General features: G+C 42.0%; 1 protein-coding gene across 5 annotated transcripts in view; it reads right to left on the bottom strand.

The window, feature by feature from the left end:
- Nucleotides 1-24,246, bottom strand: part of PPP1R13B (protein phosphatase 1 regulatory subunit 13B) — a 2,314,431-nt gene that overhangs the window by 1,882,540 nt on the left and 407,645 nt on the right. For all 5 annotated transcript variants that reach the window (XM_044074501.1, XM_044074499.1, XM_044074502.1 and 2 more), the window contains exon 2: nucleotides 8,106-8,253. In XM_044074501.1, coding sequence (XP_043930436.1) covers nucleotides 8,106-8,253 — 148 coding nt within the window. The remainder of the gene's footprint in view (nucleotides 1-8,105; nucleotides 8,254-24,246) is intronic.

Here is a 24,246-nt window from a genome sequence, read left to right as displayed (position 1 = left end):
AACTTCCAAATCCTATTTGTTCTGGCAGGACCTTTTGGATGACCTTTTGTCTACAAGCTGCTGCAGTCCTTTGATTGGGTGGAACATTGGGAATTTTCTTCCTCTGATGAAAAGGAAGGAGAAAAAATGGTACATAATAACCTCTGGATATTATTCTTAGCACCCATGTGTCCTGTGTTATACTTGCCCAGGCATACGGGTGCAAAAACAACTGAACCTCAACTGCCTCCACAGCTGGAAAGTTGGGCAGCACTTAAGGAGTGCTGAAAGGGACTGTCTGAAAAAGAATCTCTGAAGCCCTGGTTCTGCGGACCTCCTCTGCCTCTAGGGTGACGTCTTACCATTCAAATTTCCTCCTCTGCCTCTGGAGAGATTATCCCCACACGAATCTTGGAAACATCCCAGAGATTAATGGAACCACATTTTCTTGCCACCTCTCGGATTCCTAGAAAAGGTTCACTGAAGCATAAAAAACTTGAATCCCACAACAGAGAATCTTTCCATCTTGCTCACTGCGGGTAAGAGTACCAAGTTTACTGATTGGTTAGTTCTGATAAAGCCCATTTTCATTGTGTGCTGGACTAAAACACTTAATTTTCATTATTGTATTCCATTGTCGAAAGTGTACTTTTATGTTTACTTCATTCTGCGTGATATGTTCACCAGCTTTACACTTCTGTGGTGAATTCCTGGATATTCCTGTTTTTGTTGGAGTTATAACCTTTGCCCCCCCCCCCCCCCCCCCCCGACTGCATGGTCTTTGGTTATTCTGTGTAAAGGGATGAGGGAATATTTTTAAGTTCACTTAAAACTCCAGACTGAGTGAGAGTTTCTGAACAACTGATCACTCTTGACAACCAGAAACTAGTGTCTACAAATATAAGACAATTGCCCAAATATGGAAAAATGTGAATGCCTTGATGTCTGCAAAAAACAATTACTGGAGCCAGAAACTTTGTAAATATCCTTGCAGCAGTAGATAGTCTAAAGTTAGGACAGAGAATTGATAGTGCAACCAGATACAGAAAATCCTAACAACTGAAATATCTGCCAATGGGAATGTGACAGTAAACATCTAGCTTTACCGTAACAGTTAGCAAAGGGATAAAAGTCAACAGGTTCTGAATGGATAACATTTTGAACTTTGGAATCTTGACAGAAAAGTGAGAAAGGGGATGTTTAGCACAGGTATCCAATGGGATCAATCACAACCTGAGATAACATTTGCTCCATAACTAGAGGAAACAAGGACATTTGCCTTACTGGGCAAGGAGGAATCCCCTGAAAAGGTGGGTAGGACTCCCATTGTCAGTTGTACCCCCCCCCCATTGAATAACTTTCACAGCCTATTTCCCTGAAATGACCCGGTACCCAGAGGAAAATGTAGACTCTGAGGCAAGAAGAGACGGCCACGGATGCTGAAGAGGCAGAGTCAGGCTTTCCCTTGTCTTTTCGAACATCTCTTGACACTGCCTTTCAAAATCCTGTTTGCTGACACCCTGATGCTTAAATTGCTTTTTGAAAAGGGAACTGGTGTGGAAGAAAATTTTTTATTCACTTTAAAAAAAAAAGAAGGTTGAAAGATTTGGGATACCCCTTAAATAAACTTTCCTCCTCTCATTAAATCTCTTAACAACCTCACCTTCTGAAAAGCCAAACAGAACTTCTTCAACCAGAGAAGAGTTTAAAATCTCAATCTTAATGTCATCTGGTAAATTTTGAAAATGTAACTGAGCAAACACATATGTAGCAACTCTGGAGACACTGTCAAAACCATTGTAATAGCAATTTACAGAATGTTTGACCTCATGAAATAAATAAAATAAAGGCATTCAAAAGATTCCTCACCTCAGAAGTGGGAAGGACAACAGTTAACTTTTCCACATTCTCAAAATACAAAAGCAAAGACTTTAATGTGAACCTGGCAATTAAAATTCTAAAAGTTAAAGTAGTACAAGAATAAACTTCCTTCTGAAATTTGTCAAAAGCTTTACCATCCGCATCACTCAGAATGGGATTAGCATCAGCAATCTGTTTAAAGATAAAATTCAAAAGGTATGCTTTACCTCTTCCATGTTAATGAAGAACCAAGGAACATGTTAATCTACAAAGTCCATTTGTGAAAACAAACAGTTCTGAACTTTAGATTGGTTTTAAAAATGCCTGTACAATTATTACAAATACACACATACCTTCCTTGTTTATGAATCAGCGTCATGACATGCCATGTTTTGATGAAACAAGATGGGCTGCAGGAAATCAGGCAGACAAAACACACAGGAAATAGCACATTTGGAAAAGGGAAACATTACTGGCTAATTCAAAGTTTGCAGCAGGGACATACAAACGCCATGTTAAGAGCTACTGCCCCACAATTAAGAGCAGCACAATGAATGACATTCAACATGTCGTCCACTAATGTGCCTTATGTAAGCAGGAGAAAGTTATTAACAAGAATATTGTAGGAGATGCAAGTGCATTAAAAACTTGGTTTAAAATTCTGAAAGTTAAAGTGGTAGAAGAATAAACTTTCATCTCAAATTTGTAAAATTTTCCTCGGGCACTCCCTGGAAAATGACCGGCTCAACACAGGTAAACTATTCCAGTGACCAGGCACCTTTTCTCTGCTATGCAGTAGAGCTTCACACCCACTCCTTCACCTGAGACCAGGAAGAGTGGTTCTACCATGCCAACAGAAGAAATCATTACAGATACATAAGTGTATAGCTTGTGGCCCTAAATGGCTTCAGATGCGACACTAGAGGGACCAGGAGAAAATGACAAGCAGTCTGAGGAACCAGATCTGGCCACTGCAGCATCATCCATTGATGCTGAGACAGAGATGTAAAACTTTTTACCAGGAAATTAAATTTGACATGTATGTTTAAGGACAACCCACAATATATACAGGGGAATATGTTGAAGAAAAGAAGTACCTTCAATCCCCCCCTGCAACAGGATATATATAAATCTGAAATGTGTGTTACAAGTATGGTAAGGAATGAATATGCTAAGAGAAAGGTGACTAGAAGTAATTTAACAATACAAGAAAAAGAAATACTCCAAGAATTAAGTAACAATGGGAGAATTAGGGTGATGAAACCCGACAAAGGAGGTGGGGTAGTGCTAATGGATCAATGGGATTACACTAACAGGATGTTAAGTATTTTGGATACGGACAATAGGTATGGTATTGTTTCAAGGAACAAACTAAATATATCATATAAAAGAATAGATCTGATGTTAGAAGATAATCTATTACAAGGGTTGATAGATATCAATTTATTTAATTTCCTTAGTGTTGCAAAACCAGTAATACCAGCAATTTTTGGCATCCCCAAAATACATAAGGGGCTGGAAAAATCCCCCTTTGAGACCCATAGTTACTTCACAAGGGTCAAGAACCTAGTCTTTAGCCATATATGTGGACACAAAATTAAAAAGTTTTACCCCAAGTATTCACATATTTTGGTGGACTCATGGGATTTCTTAAATAAAATTGGTACTAGTCCATTTAAGGACAAGTTTGTATTGCTAACAATAGATGTTAAGGATTTATTTTCTGTAATACCTCACAGTGAAGGTTTGGAATGGTTTGAAAAAATGCTTGCTGAATTTGAATTTTTGACCCCGGATGAATTTAAACTAGTATTAGAGAATATGGAACTAGTATTGAAATACAATTATATTTACTTTCAGGGGGACATATACCATCAATTAGATGGGGTGGCGATGGGCTTGGCATGTGCCCCAATATATGCCAATATAATTATTTTATATTGGGAACAACGACATGTATTTAAATCCAGATTTTGTCACAATATTGTGAGGTATTACCGTTTTTTTGGATGATATTTTCATCTTATGGGAAGGTACTCAGGAAATTATATATGAATTTATGGATTTTATAAATCACAGTACTGACTTTTTACAATTTACTTCTGAAACTAAAATGGATGAAATACACTATTTGGATGTTAGGATTAATAAAGATTATGAAAACAGAACATATAGATCCAACATATACAGAAAGGAATGTTATTCCAATTCATACTTGCACTATCAAAGTGATCACCCTCACTATCTTAAAAAGACTATTATAAAGGGGCAGATGATTAGAGTGGCAAGAATGACATAGGATAGGAAGGAATTCATGAAAGAAGTGGACAATGTTCATAATATGTTTAAGGAAAGGGGGTACCCAGATACGATGATTGAGACTATTAAGAAAGAAGTGATACAAAAATGGGGTATGGAGTATTTACCACTATTGACCAGTGGACATATTATAAGAAATAGTGAATTAAGGAATAATATACAACAACTTGGCACACAACTACCCTATTTAACGTTGACTTACCATGCAGAAATGGGGTGGATAAAGAAATGTATTAATGGGATTTGGAATATGTTTAGCAGAATGCCAACAAGAGTGGAAGTATTTCAAAAACCGTTAAAATATAGTTTTAGAAGAAATATGAACTTAAAGAATATATTAGAGAAAAAACAGAGTGATAACACAGAGAGGGCATGTGCAAGACTTGGTACTTATAAATGTGGGAGATGTGCACAATGTCCATTTATAGCTGACACAAAGGAATTGATTATACCCAGTATTCATTTTAAGCTTAGGAGTTATACATATTCTAGTTGCTACACAAAGGGAGTAGTATATCTGGCATATTGTAAAACATGTTGGGCATATTATGTGGGCAAAACCGAACAAAATTTAAGAGTTCGTATATATGAACATATACGGGACATAAACAAAAAGAATGAAAATAATGCCCTATATAGACATGTTAAAATGTAGGATTATGGATTTAAAATTTTGGGTTTTAGAAGAAGTTAGGCATAATGAAAAGGGAGGCGAGTGGGAGACATACCTGGAATTTCGGGAAATTATATGGCAGCTAAGATTGGATGCTTGCAATAGTCCGGGTATTAATGATCATATGTCACCTCACAGTAAGCCGCTGTCCGGTTCGATTCTCAGCTAGAGCGCCTTCTGTGTGGAGACATGCGTGAATGAGCGTACCTTCGTTGAAGGTTGTGCGTCAGGACTGGTAACGTAGCATGTAAAAATCAACTACCAACCATTAACGGACCGGAGTTCTGCTGTGGCGACCCCTAACCGGGAAAAGCCGAAAGACACAATTACCATTACACCAGTTTTAAAGTTACTTTCATTAGACCCAAAGAAATGTAAATAAAATATATAAGAATATACGTATACTATTCCCGGGGGGTTAAGCAACAAAGAATTCTATTGTACACTACTGTATATTATTGTGGATTGATTTACATTTAACATTTTATATTTAATAATTTAATACAAATATGGGGTTATTTATGAATTTTATATATTTAGGATTCATTAACAATGTATTTAATTATCAATTCATTTGTGTGTGTGTGTGTGTATATATATATATATATATATATATATATATATATATATATATATATATATATATACTTATTTTTTAAATATGTTTTCAGGGAAAGAAATGTAATGCACTGAAGTAATTTCTGTACAATGAGATATTGTTACTGGAAAATGTTAACCTGTGCTTTATTTTTATGCTTAGTGTTAGAGAATTTAGTGTGATTAGGAACTGTAGTAGGGTGTTTTTATTGTGTGTGAAACAAATTAACATTTATTGATCTGCATTTATTTTGTATTTAAAGTTCTATTTAGCTATTTATATCACAAAATGTAATATGAACTTTATATATTATAACCTACTGGACCCTCATGGGTTAACATAGTTTATTAATTGACCAACCAATGGAATGTATTGTAACACTATTTAAATGATGGAAGTATGGTAAAGCAGATGATTCTGATGAAGTCTCCATCTTAGGAGATGAAAGCGCTAAATCTGTTTTTATTTTGCTTGGTTCTTAATAAAAGTTTGTGTTAACTTGGTTATCGCTTTTTGCAGTACACACATTTGATAAGGAGGACAGCCTTTATTGGTACCTTACAGCATTTTTTCTTCAAGGTGGCTGATGGTGACTGCATTTGTGAGAAACAGATGGTTAATGTTTGTCGTCTGCAGACCTAAGATTGAGTCTGTCTTCTTTTTCCCTCGCCCAGGCTGCTCACCCCCCAGACAACCAATGAACACCATCGGACACTGACAAGAAGACTCAAGACTAAGGAATCTAGCTAACATTTCGGCTCTACAGCTGATCATCCTAGAATTAAAGTGGGTACAAAATCAGCAACAAGGGATGTCGTGACCTGGGCCTAAACAGGTGACACAAAGAGAGTGGAAGTCTGTGTGGGATTTGCTTACCACAGCACAGAAAAGTATTTACTTTATCGGACATGAGTTTAAAGCAACAGAAATGAGTTCCCCAGCGGGGCACTTATCTTTCTGACAAATTCTCTCTGGTGCAGATCGACCAATGAACTAAAACACTGCTTCAGGCTCTGATGGCAAGCAAAAACTGATTTCATGACGTACATTGATTCCCTATATACCTCTGCACACTGATGCTGGTTAAGGCATCTGCCAGCATAGGGAGGAGGAAAATTTTTCTGGTATTCGGGCCGGCCAATGGCTTTCATAATAGGAAATCCCACAAGTCAGGAGTGCAACAGTGAAACACAAAGAACATGCGTAAATACCTTCTGGAGCATCTGTTCATCTTTAAGCGATAGTCCACATCCTGAAAGTCTAGCGAGCACATCCAATTGTCCTTGCCCAGAAAGGGGAGAATGGACTGAACTGTGACTATCCGAAACTTGGTATGTCAAACTGACTTGTTCAAGTTGCTGAGATCCAAAATTCGTCTCCAGTCCCATTTTCTTTGGCACTAAAAATGGTAACAAAGGACTACAAGAAAGTATAAAAAAGGTAATAAGATAGAATTACAACTAAAAACTTGAAAAGAGGAAATTACTAACTTATGGTAATTGAGGAAATACGAGACCGTATGAGGGTAAGGGATGAGAAATATAAAAAAAATAAATAAAACATGACATAAGCAAATATTAAGATTTAGAAAATTTTTAAATGAAAAAAACTATCATTTATCTGTGAAAGCTGGAGAGCTAGGCTGACCATGTCTTTTGACGAAAAGCAGCAAATGAGATTTGAGGTAGCTTACGGTTGGTGCATAATGGGTAAGGGAGAAGCTCAACAGCTTTTTGGTTACCACAAGCTTTTGTAGCGGCCAAGTCGGATCAGATCCAAACCAGTTGAGGACAGAATGAAAATTGACATTAGATCAAATGTTTGCAAGATAAGACGTGATAGATGATTTAAGTGCGATATTTAAATATGAAGAATTTCAAAACTGAAAAAGATTTTATGGAATAAAAATGACACCACTTACAGGTTTTCACCTGTGTTAAGAAAAACTATTGAATTAAATAAAAAAATAGAGAGCTTCAAGTCAAACAGAAAGGTAAAAGGAAAATTTGGCATGAGGAAAAAAATGAAAGACAACTACTGACTGCTCTGATCATAAAGTTCAAATCACAGTTACTTGAGCATAATACCTTCAAGCAGGTGCTTGCCTGTGACCCACTGTAAGCCTCTCAGTACAGCGACACTGTAAATGCTTGCATGTTGATAGGTTGTACATGGTCTGAGGCTGGAGTATATAACAGAAAGAGCTAGGCATGAGTTTTACTGCCTGTCAGTGACTTACTCTGAGGTCCCTCCACCTCAGAGAAACAGAGTAATAAATTAAGGGGGTTACAGGGAATGCAAGGTGAATGTCCTCTTGCAAAAATGCCTTTTTTCGGTGTCACATTATGAAATACTAGGTTTGAGCACAGGCATTAAGTTAATTTGTGTACTCAAGTTGTTCAGGCTCTTGTGACCACTGTTATACGAGCTCAGAATAATCAAGTAGATGTGGTAAACTCCAAACTATAATTCTATCCAAATGACTGTTTTGCCACTTTTGACAAAGACAATTAAAATACTAACATCTTAATTAAAAAATGCAAATAGGGGGATTAGCTCTTTTCTGCAAATCATCGACAGGCTATGCCATTCTTACCAACAATCTTACAATACCAAGTTTCCAACATAGTACAGGTTTCCAGCAAAACTTTCAACAGTAAAGAATGATATACACACCATTTCCTCGCCACACTTCAGCCAAATGGCAGCCAGTTTCACCAGGCTCCTTGCAGAACTCAACAACATCTTGACACGTTGTTTCTGGTGTTATTGGAACTTCTGTCAAAACTTGCTCATTGTTACTGAGAAACACATTTAAGATCATCTGGAAGGGAAATAATGTAACACAGCTCTAAGTTGCATGATTTAAGTAAGGTGAGCAGAATATGACATTAACAATTGCATTACTATTTATTTGTTTAACCACACAGATGGACTGGTCAAAGTGATCCTTTCAGCTATGATTCTAGTTCATATGAGCATCAAGATAACAGTAATGTAAAACACTGAATGTAGCATGTGACAACGAGCATACAACTGAATGAAACACTGCAGAAAGGAACAAAGCCATTAAAGAAAAGGACAACAAAGTGTACATTTTACAAAATGATGCAATCATATAATATAAACCTGAATTACTAACACTAAGTCCCCAAAATATACAAATGGGTCTGTTCAACAAGTTGATAAGAATGGGTTATGGAAATATTTCAAGTAAATATTCATCATTAGAAAAAAACTGTGAATGCAGACGAAAAGTGTACTTTAGATGAATCAGCACAGAAATTACTTTTGAAAATGAACCCAAATGCATATATTGTGTATCTAAAATATTACCCATTGTATGTGGAATGTTTACAACTACTTTCCTGAAAAAAATGCTCTTTAATTTAGTTTTAAATTAAATTAATGATGTAATGCGATCCTATCTCGCCTACATTCATAACTGATCGGCTCCGACTCGGCCGATACACTAGCACAAAGTCTCTCATTGGCTGGGCCAACCCCCTTATCCCAGGATGCACCACCCCCAAACCCCCAGATCTCGTTTGCCGCTTCTGAAGTAACGACGTGGTCTCGACTTGGCTGTGGCTAAGTACCCCTCTTTTTGGCCTTTTTGGGTCGTTTTTGCTCTTAGCTTAAATATTTTATAACCAAACAGCTATTTTAATAGCTATCTTCGTCTGTACTACCTTGTGATTGGCTGTGTTTGTTTTTGGTGTTGTGTGATTCCTTCTGTTTGGCGGGCTAGGCCTGTTTGAGTTAGAGGGCCTTTGCCCTATTTCTTGTTGAGCGTTTTAGTTAGAGGTCTTCCCTCCCTTCCCTTCCTTGTGTTTCGAGTGCTTTGTGGGTCATGTCTGGCAAAGAAAAAGAGCATAAGCCATCAGGCTTTAAAAAAATGTTCGAAATGTGGCTACAAAATGTCGTTAACAGATGGCCATGGCATCTGTGTTTATTGCTTAGGGGCTAAACACTTGCAAGAATCTTGCAGTGTTTGCCATGCCTTTTCCTCTCGTGTACTACAGGAGAGGAAAAATAAGTTGATCTTGAAAGGTTTATTAAAACCAGGCTTTGAGGAAGCTTTATCCTCTTCTCCCTCTTCGAAATCGAAGAAAAAGAAGTCTTCGGCTCCGACAAGTCCGTCGGAGCCGCTGGAAAAAAGAACTAAGTCTTTGTCCTCTTCCTCGGCTCCACTGATCTCGGAGCCACAGGATAGGGGATCTAAGTCTCGGTCTCCTTCCTCGGCTCCATTGGTCTCGGAGCCACAGGATAGAGAATTCCAATCTGAGTTTTCCTCGGCTCCACTGGTCTCGGAGCCGCAGGTGAGTGTTTCGGCTCCAGGGTCGGTTTCTTCGGCTCCTGAACCGTCGGCGGCGAAGGGGGTCTCGGTACTAATCGAGTCTTCCTCGGCTCCGATCCTTCTGGAACCGATTAGGAGTCGACATTCCAGCATTGCCTTGGAGCCGGTTCAAAGAGTTTTTCGCCCCCCGTCTGTTTCCTCCAGGTCCTCCAGGCTTTCAGATTTGAATTTAGATAGAGTTGTTCAGAGGCTCCTCCAGTCACCTGTCTTACCTAAATTATTTTCAGCTCCAGCCCAGCGGCCGGAGCCAACCATTTCGATTCTGTTTCTTCCTCCTCCAACAACCCTGGTGTCATCGGAGACGGGGTTCGCAGAGTCTGTTGAGGTTCCTGAGTTGGTTCCAAGACCCACTGCTAGTCTGTCGGCGTCATCTTCAGCTCCAACCTTTTCGGTTCCTTCCAGGGGTTTCGGTTCTCGGGTGTCCTCGGCCGAGCCCAAGGGGGATTTCTCGGGGCTTCTGGATTCGGCCCGGAGTCTCCCCCTTGGTGCCTCGGCTAGGGGGACCCTGACACCGGTCATGGTCTCGCAGGCGGGCCTTTCTTCAGATTCTGGTGGACCCGCCTATGAGGCTATGAGGAGTGCGCTAGACAAATCTCTAGTGACTTCACCGGAATCTGCGACTCCTTCCCAAGACACAGCGACTAGAGCTTCTGGTGCCCCCCTGTCTTCAGACAGTGCGGCTCCGAGGCCTGAGGATTCCTCCATGTGTGGTCCCCCTTTTTCCGAGGAGCCTTCAGAGTCTTTGCCTGAAGAGCCCCCCAGGAAAAAGTTGTGCAAGAGGAAGCACATAGACTCCCCAGATGAGTCTGTCACCTCGGACACCGACCTTGATGATGCGGAAGGGTCCCCGAAGTCATCTGATGATGTCTCGTTCTCCGATGTCCTGGAGATCTTGAGACAGAGGGGCGACTGGCCGTCCAAAACCCCTTCCGCAGAGGAGTCGGTCCTCCTCAAGGCCTTCGGAGCCCAACCCTCCGCCTCCTGTGTGTCTCCACCCTTCGATGAATCACTGGACCTTATTTGTCGAAGGGTGTGGGAGCATCCTGACTCTGTGGAGCCAGTTCTTTCTCGCCCCAACAAATTTTTATCTGCACCCCCTGGCAAGGAGTTTCTAACCAAGGGAGTCCCAGTGGATGCTATGGTGGTGGCATCTGCCACCCAGCAAGATGTGGCAGAGGCATCTACATCTATCCATCCTCCTAACAAGGAGTCCAGGAGCATGGATAGGTACGGAAAGCATACCGACTTCAGCAACCTTTATCCTGCGGTCGCTGAATTATTTGTGTCATTTTACGAGGCTCCAAAGGGATCTCATAAAGGAGTTGGGAGATACCCTGTCGGGTAACGTGCCTGAGGCGTTGACGCAGTCTGTCAATGCCCAGCTGTCTACCTTTCATCGATTAACTTGTCCATGAGGCTCATATCGTATGCAGTCCAAGGGGCGAGTAGGGCAGCGAGTTCGGGTGTAGCCCTTAGGAGGCAAGCCTGGATGCGCTTGTGTCACTTTGCGGAGGCTTTCAAGTCTTCTTTCACAGACGCTCCATTCGACGGGTCCTCTCTCTTTGGACCCAAGGTGAAAGACACACTCACTAGATGCGAGCAGGAGAGTAAGACTTTGTCTGCCGTTGGGGCCCATTTTTCGCTCCCTTCGAGACCTTATCCCAAGGTGCAGAGGGGAGGAAAGATGTGGCTCAGAAAGTCCCAAAAGTCTTTCCCTGCCCATCAGAGTGACCCCCCTTCCATAGGCAGAGGAGGGGGGAATTATTCTGGAAGACGTCGCCCTAGAGGTGGCGGAGGCCCCCGCCACACAGGAGACCACGAATCCTTTCGTGGTTCCTCCTTCCACCGTCCCTGAGGGACTGCCCGACTGTGCGTCTCCGGAGCCAGTCGATTTTCGGAGCATCCAAGGGCCTGGGGTTCCATCACTCAGGATCAGTGGGTGCTTCGTATCATCGCCGGAGGTTACACCATTCCCTTTATCCGTCCCCCTCCACCGTCAAGGAAAATCCCGGATGTGCCACCCAGTCAACGGGATCAAGCAGCCATAGTGGTCGCAAAGCTGCTCGGAAAGGGAGTCATCCAGCCAGTCCCCGCAGACCAGACCGGATTAGGAACTTACTCAAAGTTATTTTTGGTGCCAAAAAGAACAGGGGACTTGAGACCCATTCTGGACCTCAGCCACCTAAACCGCTTCGTAAAGAAGTCCAAGTTCCGGATGGTCAAGTTGCAATCCATTTTCCCATTGCTGGAAAAAGGAGTATGGATGTGCTCCATCGATCTCAAGGACGCCTATTATCACATCAAGATAAACAGGGCGTCCAGGATACATTTACACTTCCGCCTAGGAGCCAGTCACTTCCAGTTCCAAGCCCTGCCCTTTGGTCTCACCATAGCCCCCAGGGTGTTTACCAAATGTCTGGCAGTGGTGACGGCTCACCTGAGACATCTGGGATTCCAGGTGTTTCCGTATCTAGACGACTGGCTCCTCACTGCCCCCACTAGGCATCTTCTTATTCAAGCCGTGAGTGCTATCATCGAATTGGGACATCTATTAGGAATTACATTCAATTGGGAAAAGTCTGTATTGTTGCCATCACAGCGTGTTGCCTTTATAGGCGCAGTGCTAGACTCTGTCGAGATGCAAGCATTCCTTCCAACAGAGAGGATAAAGATACTACAGAACCAAGTCCTAGCCTTACTACCCCGAAGCAAAGCCCCAGCCAGGATGGTCCTTCAGCTTTTGGGGTCGATGGCGGCCCCCATTCTTCTGGTCCCTCTGGCAAGATTGCACATGCGAATTCTCCAATGGCTTCTGTCGACCCAGTGGTCGTACCAAGATCTGCCCTTGTCCTACCCGATTCTCATTACGGATACCTGCCGGTGAGATCTTCGTTGGTGGTTCCTCTCCTCCAACTTGAACCAGGGGTGACTCTTCTGCCCCCCCTCCCCCATTGCCACAGTGACCACGGACGCCTCCCAGATAGGGTGGGGGGTGGGGGTCATTATCTGGACAGGACGGTTCAAGGCACGTGGCAGGATCACAAAACCCACTTACACATCAATGTCCTGGAGATGAGGCCAGTGCTTCTAGCGTTGCAGGCACTTCACAGCTCTCTTCCCAAGGGTACCATTGCAATCTTCTCAGACAATATGGCGGTAGTATGGTACCTGAACAAGCAGGGAGGAACCAGGTCTTATCCTCTTTGCAGAGAAGCCATGAGAGTTTGGAACTGGGCGATCGCTTCCCAGAGATTTCTAGTGGCAACGCACATTCCGGGGAAGTTCAATGTGATAGACAGGCTGAGCAGAGTTATTCTGATGCCTCAAGAGTGGTCCCTGAATGACCGAGTACCGGCTCGGATCTTCTCCAAGTGGGGGTTTCCCTGTTGCGACCTTTTCGCCAGCCCCTGGAACGCGAAGCGCAGCAATTTCTTCTCCCTGATTCCCCCCCCCCCCAGGGGAGGGGGGTCACCCAGGGATGCTCTAGTCCACAATTGGCCCTCCGGTCTGCTCTACGCCTTCCCTCCGGTCCCACTACTGTCCAAGGTGATTCAGAAGGCGATCTGCTTGGGAAGCAACATGATTTTGATCGCACCACACTGGCCCCGCCAAGTTTGGTTTCCTTTCCTTCGGAAGTATGCAGTGAAGGATCCTTGGATTCTGGACCCAGCTCCAGACCTCCTGACTCTTCAGTTAGGTCAGGCCCATCCATCACTGCGAACTCTCAAGCTAACAGCTTGGCTGCTCCACTTCCGACCTTAGTCAGACAGCATATCCTTTCGCCGGAGGTGGTCCGGATTCTGTCTTCCTCTCACAGAGCTTCCACTAAGGAGATATATTCTAATAAATGGAAAAGGTTTGCCATTTGGGCCCAGCAGCACAGCCTTGACCCTCTGACAGCCCCAGTGTCCACAGTATTAGATTTTTTGGCAACTCTTTTTAGACAGGGTTCTGCTGTCTCCACTCTTAAAGACCAATTGGCAGCGATTTCTAAATATCATGTTGCCTTTGAGCCTTCACTCATGAGTCATAAGTTGTGTAAGGCCTTTCTTAAGGGAGCCTGGTTGCTTCGCCCTCCGGTGTCACAACCTGTTTTGCCATGGGATTTGAATGTAGTTTTAGGAGCCTTGACGTCTCATCCCTTCGAGCCGGCGGCCACTTGTGAGCAAAAGTTCTTATCTTGGAAGACTGCCTTCTTGGTAGCTATTACTTCAGCCAGAAGAGTTTCGGAGCTTCAAGCCCTCTCTGTTAAGCCCCCTTATCTGATCTTTCACAAAGATAGAGTATCTCTAAGACTAAACCCGCCATTTCTTCCGAAAGTTTCTTCTGCTCTTTGTCTGCAGCAATCTATAGAGCTACCAGTTTTCTTTCCAAAATTTTCCAACAAGGCAGAATACAGACTTCATCAGTTGGATGTGCATAGACAACTGAGGTTTTACTTGGATAGGACACAGCAGCAGAGGAAATCAGACCAGTTGTTTGTGGCCTTTGCAGATAACAGGATTGGCAAAGCAGTAACTAAGACCACTATTGCTAGGTGGATTAGGGATTGTGTTTCATTTATTTATGCATCAACAGGAAGGGACCTCCATTTCCAGTTAGAGCGCATTCTACTAGGCCTATGGCTACTTCAGTGGCCTTCCACGCCAGACTGTCGGTGGATGAGATATGTGCAGCGGCCACTTGGGCTTCTCCACATACTTTTATTTCTCATTACAAACTGGACGTGGCCTCTAGAGGTCGGGCGTCCTTTGGTTCCACAGTGCTCAGGAGTGTTTTCCAGTGAGCCTCCCAGGATCTAGGTGCTAGGGACGCTGTCCCATCAGTTATGAATGTAGGCGAGATAGGATCGCATTACATCTTTTAGTTATGTACTTACCATAACGATAGATGTATGTGATCCATCTCGCCTACATTCGTACGTACCCACACTCCTTCCCCCTACCTGTTGGATCTGGAGGAAACACTATTGTACAGTTGGAGTGGCTCATGCGAGTAAGTTGTTGTGGGGCAAACAAGATCTGGGGGTTTGGGCGTGGTGCATCCTGGGATAAGGGGGTTGGCCCAGCCAATGAGAGACTTTGTGCTAGTGTATCGGTCGAGTCGAGCCCATCAGTTATGAATGTAGGCGAGATGGATCACATACATCTATCGTTATGGTAAGTACATAACTAAAATTTTCCAAGTTATACAACTTTTTTTAGGTAAGTGACTTGAAACATACCTTCCAAAAAATGCAGTTTCTTTCCCTTGTTTGGCATAAAAAAGTGTTATGCAAAGTGTTAGTGTCTCTTCTCAAATCAGAATTTCTCTGAAAACTGGTAGCATAACTAACAGTCCTGACTGTAAAGGTGAACAACAGTGCAGTTTGAGAATTTTGCCAGAAGTCTAGTCAGTGGTCTCTTTTTCTGGTTACTGGCACCCAGTTAGTCTTATTTTTTTTTTTTTTGTAATTCACACTGCTGGGTGAAAAAAAGCAATATATTTTACTGATTGTGGTTTGCAGAGTGCATATGTTTTGAGTGGAATGTAGGGGCACTAAGTCATGGCTTAACTCTGCATTTGGTTATCATGTTAAGGCATTTAGTACTGTTCTTACATACAGGCTGTTCTCTTTACTGTCTGTACTGAGTTTTTATTCACTACTGTCTCAGATGCAGCCTCCTTACCAAGTGTGACTCTACGTTGATTGATACTCCTGTACTGATTAGCCTCTGGTCAGACATTAAACTGCCATGTGTCTGGGACATGACATTTTGTTTTATGCTATGTTCCTCTGATTTGGTTTGTATTTTTTCCTGCCTACTACTTCTGCTTGTCTGGCAAATGAACCTGGCATGGTTTGGTTTTGACTATGGCACTATAGTCAACCTAGTCCCTTTCAACAACCTTTTTTTTGTTTGTTTTTTACTCTGAAGGATCTAAACCAAGGACTCCTCTATCTGCACCCAGATGGCCTTTTTGTTCCTCTAGAGCTGGGCAGCCCTACTACCAAGAAAAAAGAACATCTGGTAACAGGGGCCATAATAAAGGATGGGACTGATCCTGACAAAGGAGTTGAGACGAGTTCCCAAGAAAGTCTGAAGACAATCAAACTCCGGTATAACGGATACAACTACCACTGGAACTGAAACGGGGCTGGTAAGAGAGCAAGCAATAACCACAGAAAAACACATACAGACTCAGCACTGATCCCAAAGTATTAAAGTAGTACTCAATAACACTCTTAGTAATGTGGGCCCTGGACTTAGTAAGAGTTTGATGTTTTATTTGACAGTCATTTAGACAAAGTTAACTTTGAACTTTTTCTGTACAACTTCTTTTTAGAAAACCCAATATAAAGTTCAGAATCTTTTCTGGTACACGTTGTTCGGTCAATGTAAAAATCTGCATTTTCTATGAACATCTATGTGAGTTAACAAATATGCTCCTCTATTTCAATAACTTAGAAAGAATACAGGGAAATTAATGCACAGATCTGACTAAATTGGTCTCGGTTAAGCATGAATGGAGGTCTGGGCCTCAATGTTTCTCTCTCGCTCTGTGAAAATACCAGATAAGGAGAATTAATGGCTAAGGCCTGCAGTGGAAAATTCTTCTGGTAGTTGGTACCTCAGACAGGGGGAAGAGTACTCTAGGAAACAAATTTAAGCTTTGCCATGGATACAGGTTCAAATTGTGACAGAGTCAAAACTGTTCTTCCATCCATCCTCAACCCCTTCCCAGGGATGTACATGATCCTTGATAGGAGGTCACAGAAGAAAGGTACTGGTTAGAAATGTTTTGCAAACCTACAAATAAGCCAAAGTGAGACAGTTGGTGACTTGATGAAAACTAGAGATGATTGCTAGGTGAATGATGACTGAAAAATAAGTATCCACAGTAAAAAAGTCTGATATAAATAATCAAGAATGCATGGTGGTAGGACTGTGAAGGGATCTATGTCACAATGCCATGGTCCAAATGACATAAGTCCATATACTTTTATAGGCTATGTATTCATTCTCTGATGAAACATACACATTTGGAATACCTCTTCTGAGTAAGAAGGGTTTCTGTCAATCAGTGGAGGTTGAAAACACATGCAGTTAATAACAGCAAAGAACCAGCTGAGACTTAAACATGGCCAGGTCAGAAAGCAATGACATAGAAAAGGAAGCCAAACACGTCATGGCCTTATGCATCTCTACATTCTCCAGAAACTTGGGTACAAGGGAAAATGGCAAAAGTATGGTGGAGAATTAGGGGTGCTTCAGAAAGTGGGCATGTCTTACAAGCCCTCCCAAAGGAGAAACTAGGGAAAAGAAGTTGCAATTTGTGCTGGATGGAGGAAGAAGTAAGATTTCCTCAATGATGGAAGAGTTTCCATGGCACAAAAACACTTGCAGACCATTTAAGGGGCAGCAGCAAACTACAGATGAAATGATCCATAAAAAAACTGATTTACATTTGGATAAGGGCAGCAATGAGAACACAACTGATGGCAAAGACCCACTCCAAAACTCTCATGGGCTCTTGGAGGCAGGGGGTATGAATGGGTTCCTCCGTGCTTATTATGGTATTACACCATAGCCATATTAGCACCCGGGGGAAGAAGTCAAAACACTTGCAAGGTAAACATGACTGTCCTCACTTCCACAGCATTAAACTGCAAACAGGCCTCTGACTGTGATAATGTCCCTTGGCACATCTCCTCCTCAAAATGCCCCCCCACCCTTCAGCACAGTCAGCAAACACAGAAGCTTGTAAGAGTCTTCCAGCAAACTGGCAGGACTTACGAATCCACCAAGTGACATGACCTTGTATTTTCAACATATTTTGTTCTGACCATCACTAATTTGTTCCAACAGTCTCGTAACAGTCCACATGAACTCTCTTGTATTGTACTGAGCATTTGGAATCATGTCGACAAAGGTTGCTACAAGTTCAAGTACCTGAATATAAGTGTCTATTAGAATAGTCTTACTTTAAAGAATCTGAGAAACAATACGTAAAAGAGAAAGAATTCTATCTGAAGGGATACATTTTTATTATACAATGACCCCCCATTAATATTCCAAAACGTGCATGCTGATTAGTCAGCATGCCCTTGTAAATCAGACTTATGCTAATGGGAAAAGGTCCGGTCGCCTGGACTTTATTAGTGTAAGTCTTGATTTTTTTGTGTTTTTGGCAGCAACGGAGAACGGAGGTGCTCCGTTGCTGTAATCTCGCTATGTTAAATGAGTTTAACATAGCAAGATATGTTAAAAAAAAAAAAAAAAAAAAGCAACGGAGATCTTCCTTTCTCCATTGTTTTTTTTTAAAGATTTCTCACTATGTTAAACTCGTTTAACATAGCGAGACAGCTTTAAAAAAGGGAACGAAGATCTTCCTTTCTCCATTGCTTTTTTTAAACCTATCTCTCTATGTTAAACTCTTAACATAGTGAGACACCTTTTAAAAAGCAACGGAGATCTTCCTTTCTCCATTGCTTTTTTTTAAAGCTATCTCTCTATGTTAAACTCTTAACATAGCGAGACACCTTTTAAAAAGCAACGGAGATCTTCCTTTCTCCGCTGCTTCCACACACAGCTCTGATGTACTGCGTAAGCATACGCAAGCGCAGTACATCAGAACTGCCGCAGAATACTGGACAGCTGTGGAAAGGGCAGCATGGAGGCATTATATAATGCTATTATTCAAGAAAAGTAAGTATTTCTTTTCTTAAATAATGTCATTGTATAATAGCAATAACCCACTTCTGGGTGTGGGTAATGCTGGACTTACCCACGGTTGTCTTGTTTGGCCACTCGGGCTTCGCCCTCGTGAACAAACCACACCAACCGTGGGTAAATCCAGCATTACCCACACCAAGGCGTGGGTTATTGCTTAAATAATGCATGGGCATTAGCTGGTACTTGGTAATTCATAAGTTCATAGGTGTTTATTAGGCTAACGACCACAAGGGCCTTTTTAAGCCTAGCTATGCATCTCAAATCTCTGACAAGTTCTGATACCCTTAATAAGTTTAAGCATAGGCCTGGGAGCTGAACCATTTATAGGTTACCTGTGTCCATTAGAGACATAGGTGCCAAACCAGGGAGCCAGGTATTCAGTGCAACCCCTAAGGACTGCAGCAGTGAGAGAAGAAAGTCTTCAGAGTCTAGGAGACTGTCTATAGCTGGGGCCACCATAAACCTGATGTCCAGAAAAGGAAGGATCCAGGTGCCATAAAGTCCAAGATTTACTGTCGCTATAAGCATACACCTGGTGAAAACTATGAGGGCTGAGTTGAGACCAAATGAAAGAGTATGGAACTGAAAGTGACTGGTTCCAATGAGAAGCAAAGGAAAGTACAGTTGTGCAAGATAAACTTACCATAACAGTGATGCCTGAAAGATCAAACAGTATCAACATTATACAATTAATTAATTAACTAATCAATTAAATTATACAATACATTAAAATTAACAAGCATTAACAGCAATGCAGTAGCATTAGCTACATGGGCTATATCCTGCAGAGGATATAACAGCTAGGAAGCTTCCAAAGCTTCAGGTCACCTTCCACGTGCCCAAATGGTCAAGTAGCTTGAGCTGAGCTGACTAAAAGACAAATTTGGGTGTGAAACCCTTCAAAGACATCCTGCCAGCAGAGAGAGAGAGGGAGGCTGAGCCCGGAAAGGACAATGACAGAAGCAACAAAAAATAAATGTCCACGCCATGGCATAAAAAAACACACCAAAAAACAAGGGAGGGGTGACTACTGAGCAGTGGTCATCTGAACATTTACTAATATGGTAAGATTAATTAATACAACTGTACTATGTTCATCATATCCTTCACTGCTGCGATAGCCTAGCTACATGGGTAGATTACCTTAGCTAACTACATCTGGGAGATGGAAGAAGAAAAGTGCAGGAGCCCCTGGAGAATGGTTTTAGCAAAGCTTGATCTGGACCTTGAGAGGAAATCAAGCTTATAGTGCTTTGTAAAAGTATGTACAGAGGACCAAGTAGCAGATTCTCGTATACTCCCAGAATCCAACCCATTCCAAAAAGCCAAAGAAGCCGCCAAGGCCCTGAAAGAATGGGCTTTGACTCTGTCTGAAATAGTTTTGTTATGGTGAGTATAACAAAATATAATACCTTACACAACCATATGGAAATAGTCTGTTTTGACACAGGTTATTCTTTCTTACCTTTACAACAAATAACAACTGATCCAAAGATTTGAAAGATTTAATTCTGTCAAGACAGTACCAAAGTTGTCTGTGGACATCCAAGGTATGGGGTATCTTTTCTTCCTCATTTTTAGATTCAGGAAAGAAAACAGGGAGATGGACAGTTTGGCTTAATGTAAACTTGGATACAACTTTAGGCATAAAAAAAGAAGGATTAGTTCTCAAAGAAACCTTGTCCCTGTGGAGAATAAGAGACAGCTGACTCACCATAAGAGCTTGCAACTTGTATACCACTTCTCCAGTTAGCCTGATTGACATGGGCATCCTGAGGCAATGTAGCAATTGCCTCACGTACACTGACAACCAAACTAATACAACATGTGAGATGCATCTATACTATGAATTTGGAATCAATTCTCTCAGTAACAATAAACCGAGTCTATATTACCCGATCGACTGTTTACGTTAGCGAATACCTAAACGTCGAAGTGGTAATATCAAAAAATTAAAACTGCGAACAGCTGATTTAACATAGGGAATGAATTCCCTCGGCCACACAAAAAAAAAAAAAAAAAAATTAAAACCAAAATGAAGTGTGGGGGGCTTCGACTTCCACCCCCGATGTGGGGGGAGAGGGTTGTGCCCCCCCACCCCCTAACTAAATACACCAATGCAGAGATCGCTCTACAGTGGGGAAAGGGGCAAAATCTGCATGGGAATTCTTTCCCTGTGTTAAATCTCCCATTTGAGGTTTTTTTCATTCGCCATTACCAGACCGATGTTTAGGTATTCACTAACCTAAACGTTCGATCAGGTAATAGGAACTCTAATAAACCAGATATCAAACAGGTTGTCAGCACACACACTTCCTCTCTTGCACATAACAAGCTCACAACACATGAACACAAATAAGCGGAAGTACTCGATAGAAGCCTAAAGATCAGAGACCTTCCAAGAGCAAACCTACTGCACACACTGCAGACCTAACAGAATCCACTACATACAATGATACATACAACAGTCTCTCAGCTAATAATCCCCTAAGGCAAAACACCTCAAAACCAAATGTCTTGGTCATAGGTGACTCCATTAGTGAGACACACAGATTTACCCCCTCACCAGGCTGGACAAGGAAGAAGTCATGGTAAGCTGCCTGTCAGGTCCCAGGATCCATCAGATAACACACACACTCAAGTCTCTCAACAAGTACCATTAAGACTCTGTCATAGTCCAAGTTGGAGTGAATGAGTTGAGATATACCTCACCGGACTATATATAGAGAGAGACACGACTGAGCTCTCAGATTGTGTGTCACAAAAAGGTATGTCCTAGCCCTAAGCAGCATTCTAAATTCATTCAGGATGATGCCTCAATATAAACAAAAAATGATTGAATCCAACAACTTGCTTAGCCTTCTGGTGTCAATCCAGGGGGATCCAGTACCTGTCAACCTGGGAAGATATGGTCGAAAGACCCCACTGCTTTGCCAGAGATGGTCTTCACCTGTCACCTCTTGACTTTTGGTTATTGGTAAACATATTTGCCTCCCCAATAGCGCCTTTTTTAGGGAATGTCATAAAATTTCCGCTGTAAAAAAAATAAAATAAAAAAACACTAGAAACCAGCTCAAATTTACACTGCTTAATGCTAGGAATGTAAACTGAAAAATGCACTCACTGGAAGCACTCCTTACCTTGGAAGATAACGATGTCTGAGCAGTCACAAAGACATGGCTCAAGGTTGCACAGAGCACCCTTGGCCATGCAAGGCTTCAATGCCTTCCACACGTTCAGACCTCATAACAAGTGTGAAAAAAAACAAAGGGAGGTGTATCCATCTTCATTAAAGACAAATACACCTCAAGACTGGTCAAACAGTACGACTCCCTAGAGCTACTTCAAGTCCAACTAACTGCAGGTAAAACCCCCTTCAACATCATTGTTAGCTATAGGTTCCCCACCATGTACCACAAGAACCACTCTGCATACCAGGACCTACTCGAGTCACTCATTATACAGCCAAACACCTTGTTCATGGGGATTTCACCTATCCTTACATCGACTGGGAGTCATATATGAGCACAAACACTCTTGCCCTAAGGTTCCTGGACTTTGTTAATACAAATGCTCTGGAATAGATAGTCTGCAACCCCACAAGGGGCTTGAATATCCTAGACTTAATACATACCAACATAAGGCATCTCTGCACTATCCTCTTTGTGTTGCCCTCCCTGGTAAGGTCTGATCATAAAATAGGTCTCACTCGAAGTAACAATCATACCTGATCCCCTCTCAAGAGCAAAAAGAATGAAACATTTCTTCAAAGTAAACTATAGCCTCCTAAGCAATTGCATAAATAATTTCAACCCCCCTGCTACCACTGCCAACAATGACTCCTATACAGAGGTGTACACAAATGCCCTGTATAAACACCTATATAAATGTACAGACTCAGCTGTACCTAAATGGATCAAAACAAGATTGCCACAAAAAAAAAAAAAACAAGCCATCCTGGTGGACATCAAGCATAAAATAAGTTATACAGCAAGAGGAAGAAGCTAATGTCCAAGAACAAACGGACATTAACTCAGCAGTGGAAGGACACCCTCCACAGCTTGAGCAAGCAAATAATATATCTTGTAAAATCCTCTAAAGCCAATTACAAAGTTAAAATAGCATCTGTAGCTAAGAATAATTGCAAGGCATTCTTTAGCTATGTCAGAAATCTAAAAGGGAAGGCCCAGCTTTGTGACGAACTAAAAGTGGACAGTACCACTCATACTGACCCTAAGGACATCACCAACTTATTAGCAGACAGATTTGGCACAAACGTCATCCCCTGTCCCCACCAGACATACCCCAAATCACACCTGTCACTAGTGCTCTACCTAGTATCTCCAAAGATTAGGTCATAACCGCATTCTCCATGGCCAAAAAACACAGCCTCCATGGTACCAGATAACATCCCAGGCGGCCTGCTAAATGGTCTAAAACAGGACCTAGCAGAACCACTTGGCACTCATCTTCAACCACAATCTAAGTACTGGCTTTGTCCCAGCAGAGTAGAAAACAGCAACAGAAATGCCCTTGCAGAAAGGAGGAGGAGGTCCATCAACTGACCCTAAGAAAGTGCAGTTGTGTACACTTACCATAAATGTAGATGTTCGAGTGTATTCACTGTTGTAGTCCTTACATTTGGGTAATCTGCTGGCAGGTTGCCCTCAGTTGGCCTGAATAACAAAGTCTTGGGTCCCACATCTGTTGCTGTCTCCTCTTCCATGACCTCAGGTCGTCAGGGGTATAAAACATGCAGCCGACGCCATTTTATTCAGTTTTTCTTGCCCCAGATGTCAGGTGCCCCCCAAATGGGGAGCAAAAATATATATATATATATATATAAATATAACTAAACAGCAATATATATATATATATATATATATATATATATATATATATATATATATGCACTTTTAGCAACATAAACTTTACCTTCATCTCAAAGCAAATACACCACAGAGGCTGTAGAATATAGTGAAGGAAAGAGAAGTTATAGAAAAGGGGGATGGCGGGTGGGTAACCCGGACTGCAACAGTGAATACACTCGAACATCTACATTTATGGTAAGTGTACACAACTGTACTATGTTCTTCGTGTTTCACTGTTGCAGTCATTACATTTGGGTAGAATCCCAAAGCTATGGATGGGAGGATGGAACTAAATAGCATTAGGGGCGGCTATAAGGCCCTGCAGAACTGCAGTGGCAAAGCCTGCCCTGGATTTGGAGAAGAGAGTCAAATGATAATGCTTTGTGAAGGTATGCACAGAGCTCCAAGTAGCAGCTTCTAGAATGTCTTTGGTTGGAACTCCTCTGAGAAAGGCTGCTGAGGTAGAGGCAGCCCTGGTGGAATGTGACCCGATTCCCTTGGGCACAGGTTTACCATGGTGCAAGTAGCAGAAATGAATGCAGTGGCTTATCCACTTAGAAATAGTCTGCTTTGATATAGCCTTCCCCTCTGATCCTGAAGCAAATGCCACCAGTAGTTGCTCAGACTTTCTTAGAGACTTGGTCCTGTTTAAATAGAATCATAGTTGTCTGTGTACGTTCAGTGAATGCAGAATCCACTCCCCCTTATTCTGTGGATTTGGGTAAAATGTTGGCAGGTGAATAGTTTGGTAAAGAGCCACACTGGATACCACCTTAGGCATAAAGGAAGGATTGGTCCTGAGGGGACTCCCTGTCCGGGTAAAATGTAATAAAAGGCTCCACAGCCATGAGAGACTGTAGTTCTGAAAC

This window comes from Protopterus annectens, chromosome 6.part0 (genome assembly GCF_019279795.1).
Source record: "Protopterus annectens isolate FY-2018-M chromosome 6.part0, PAN1.0, whole genome shotgun sequence".
NCBI lineage: Eukaryota > Metazoa > Chordata > Ceratodontiformes > Protopteridae > Protopterus > Protopterus annectens.
The sequence above is the reverse complement of the archived record's forward strand: the minus strand, read 5'-3'. Positions and strand labels throughout refer to the sequence as shown.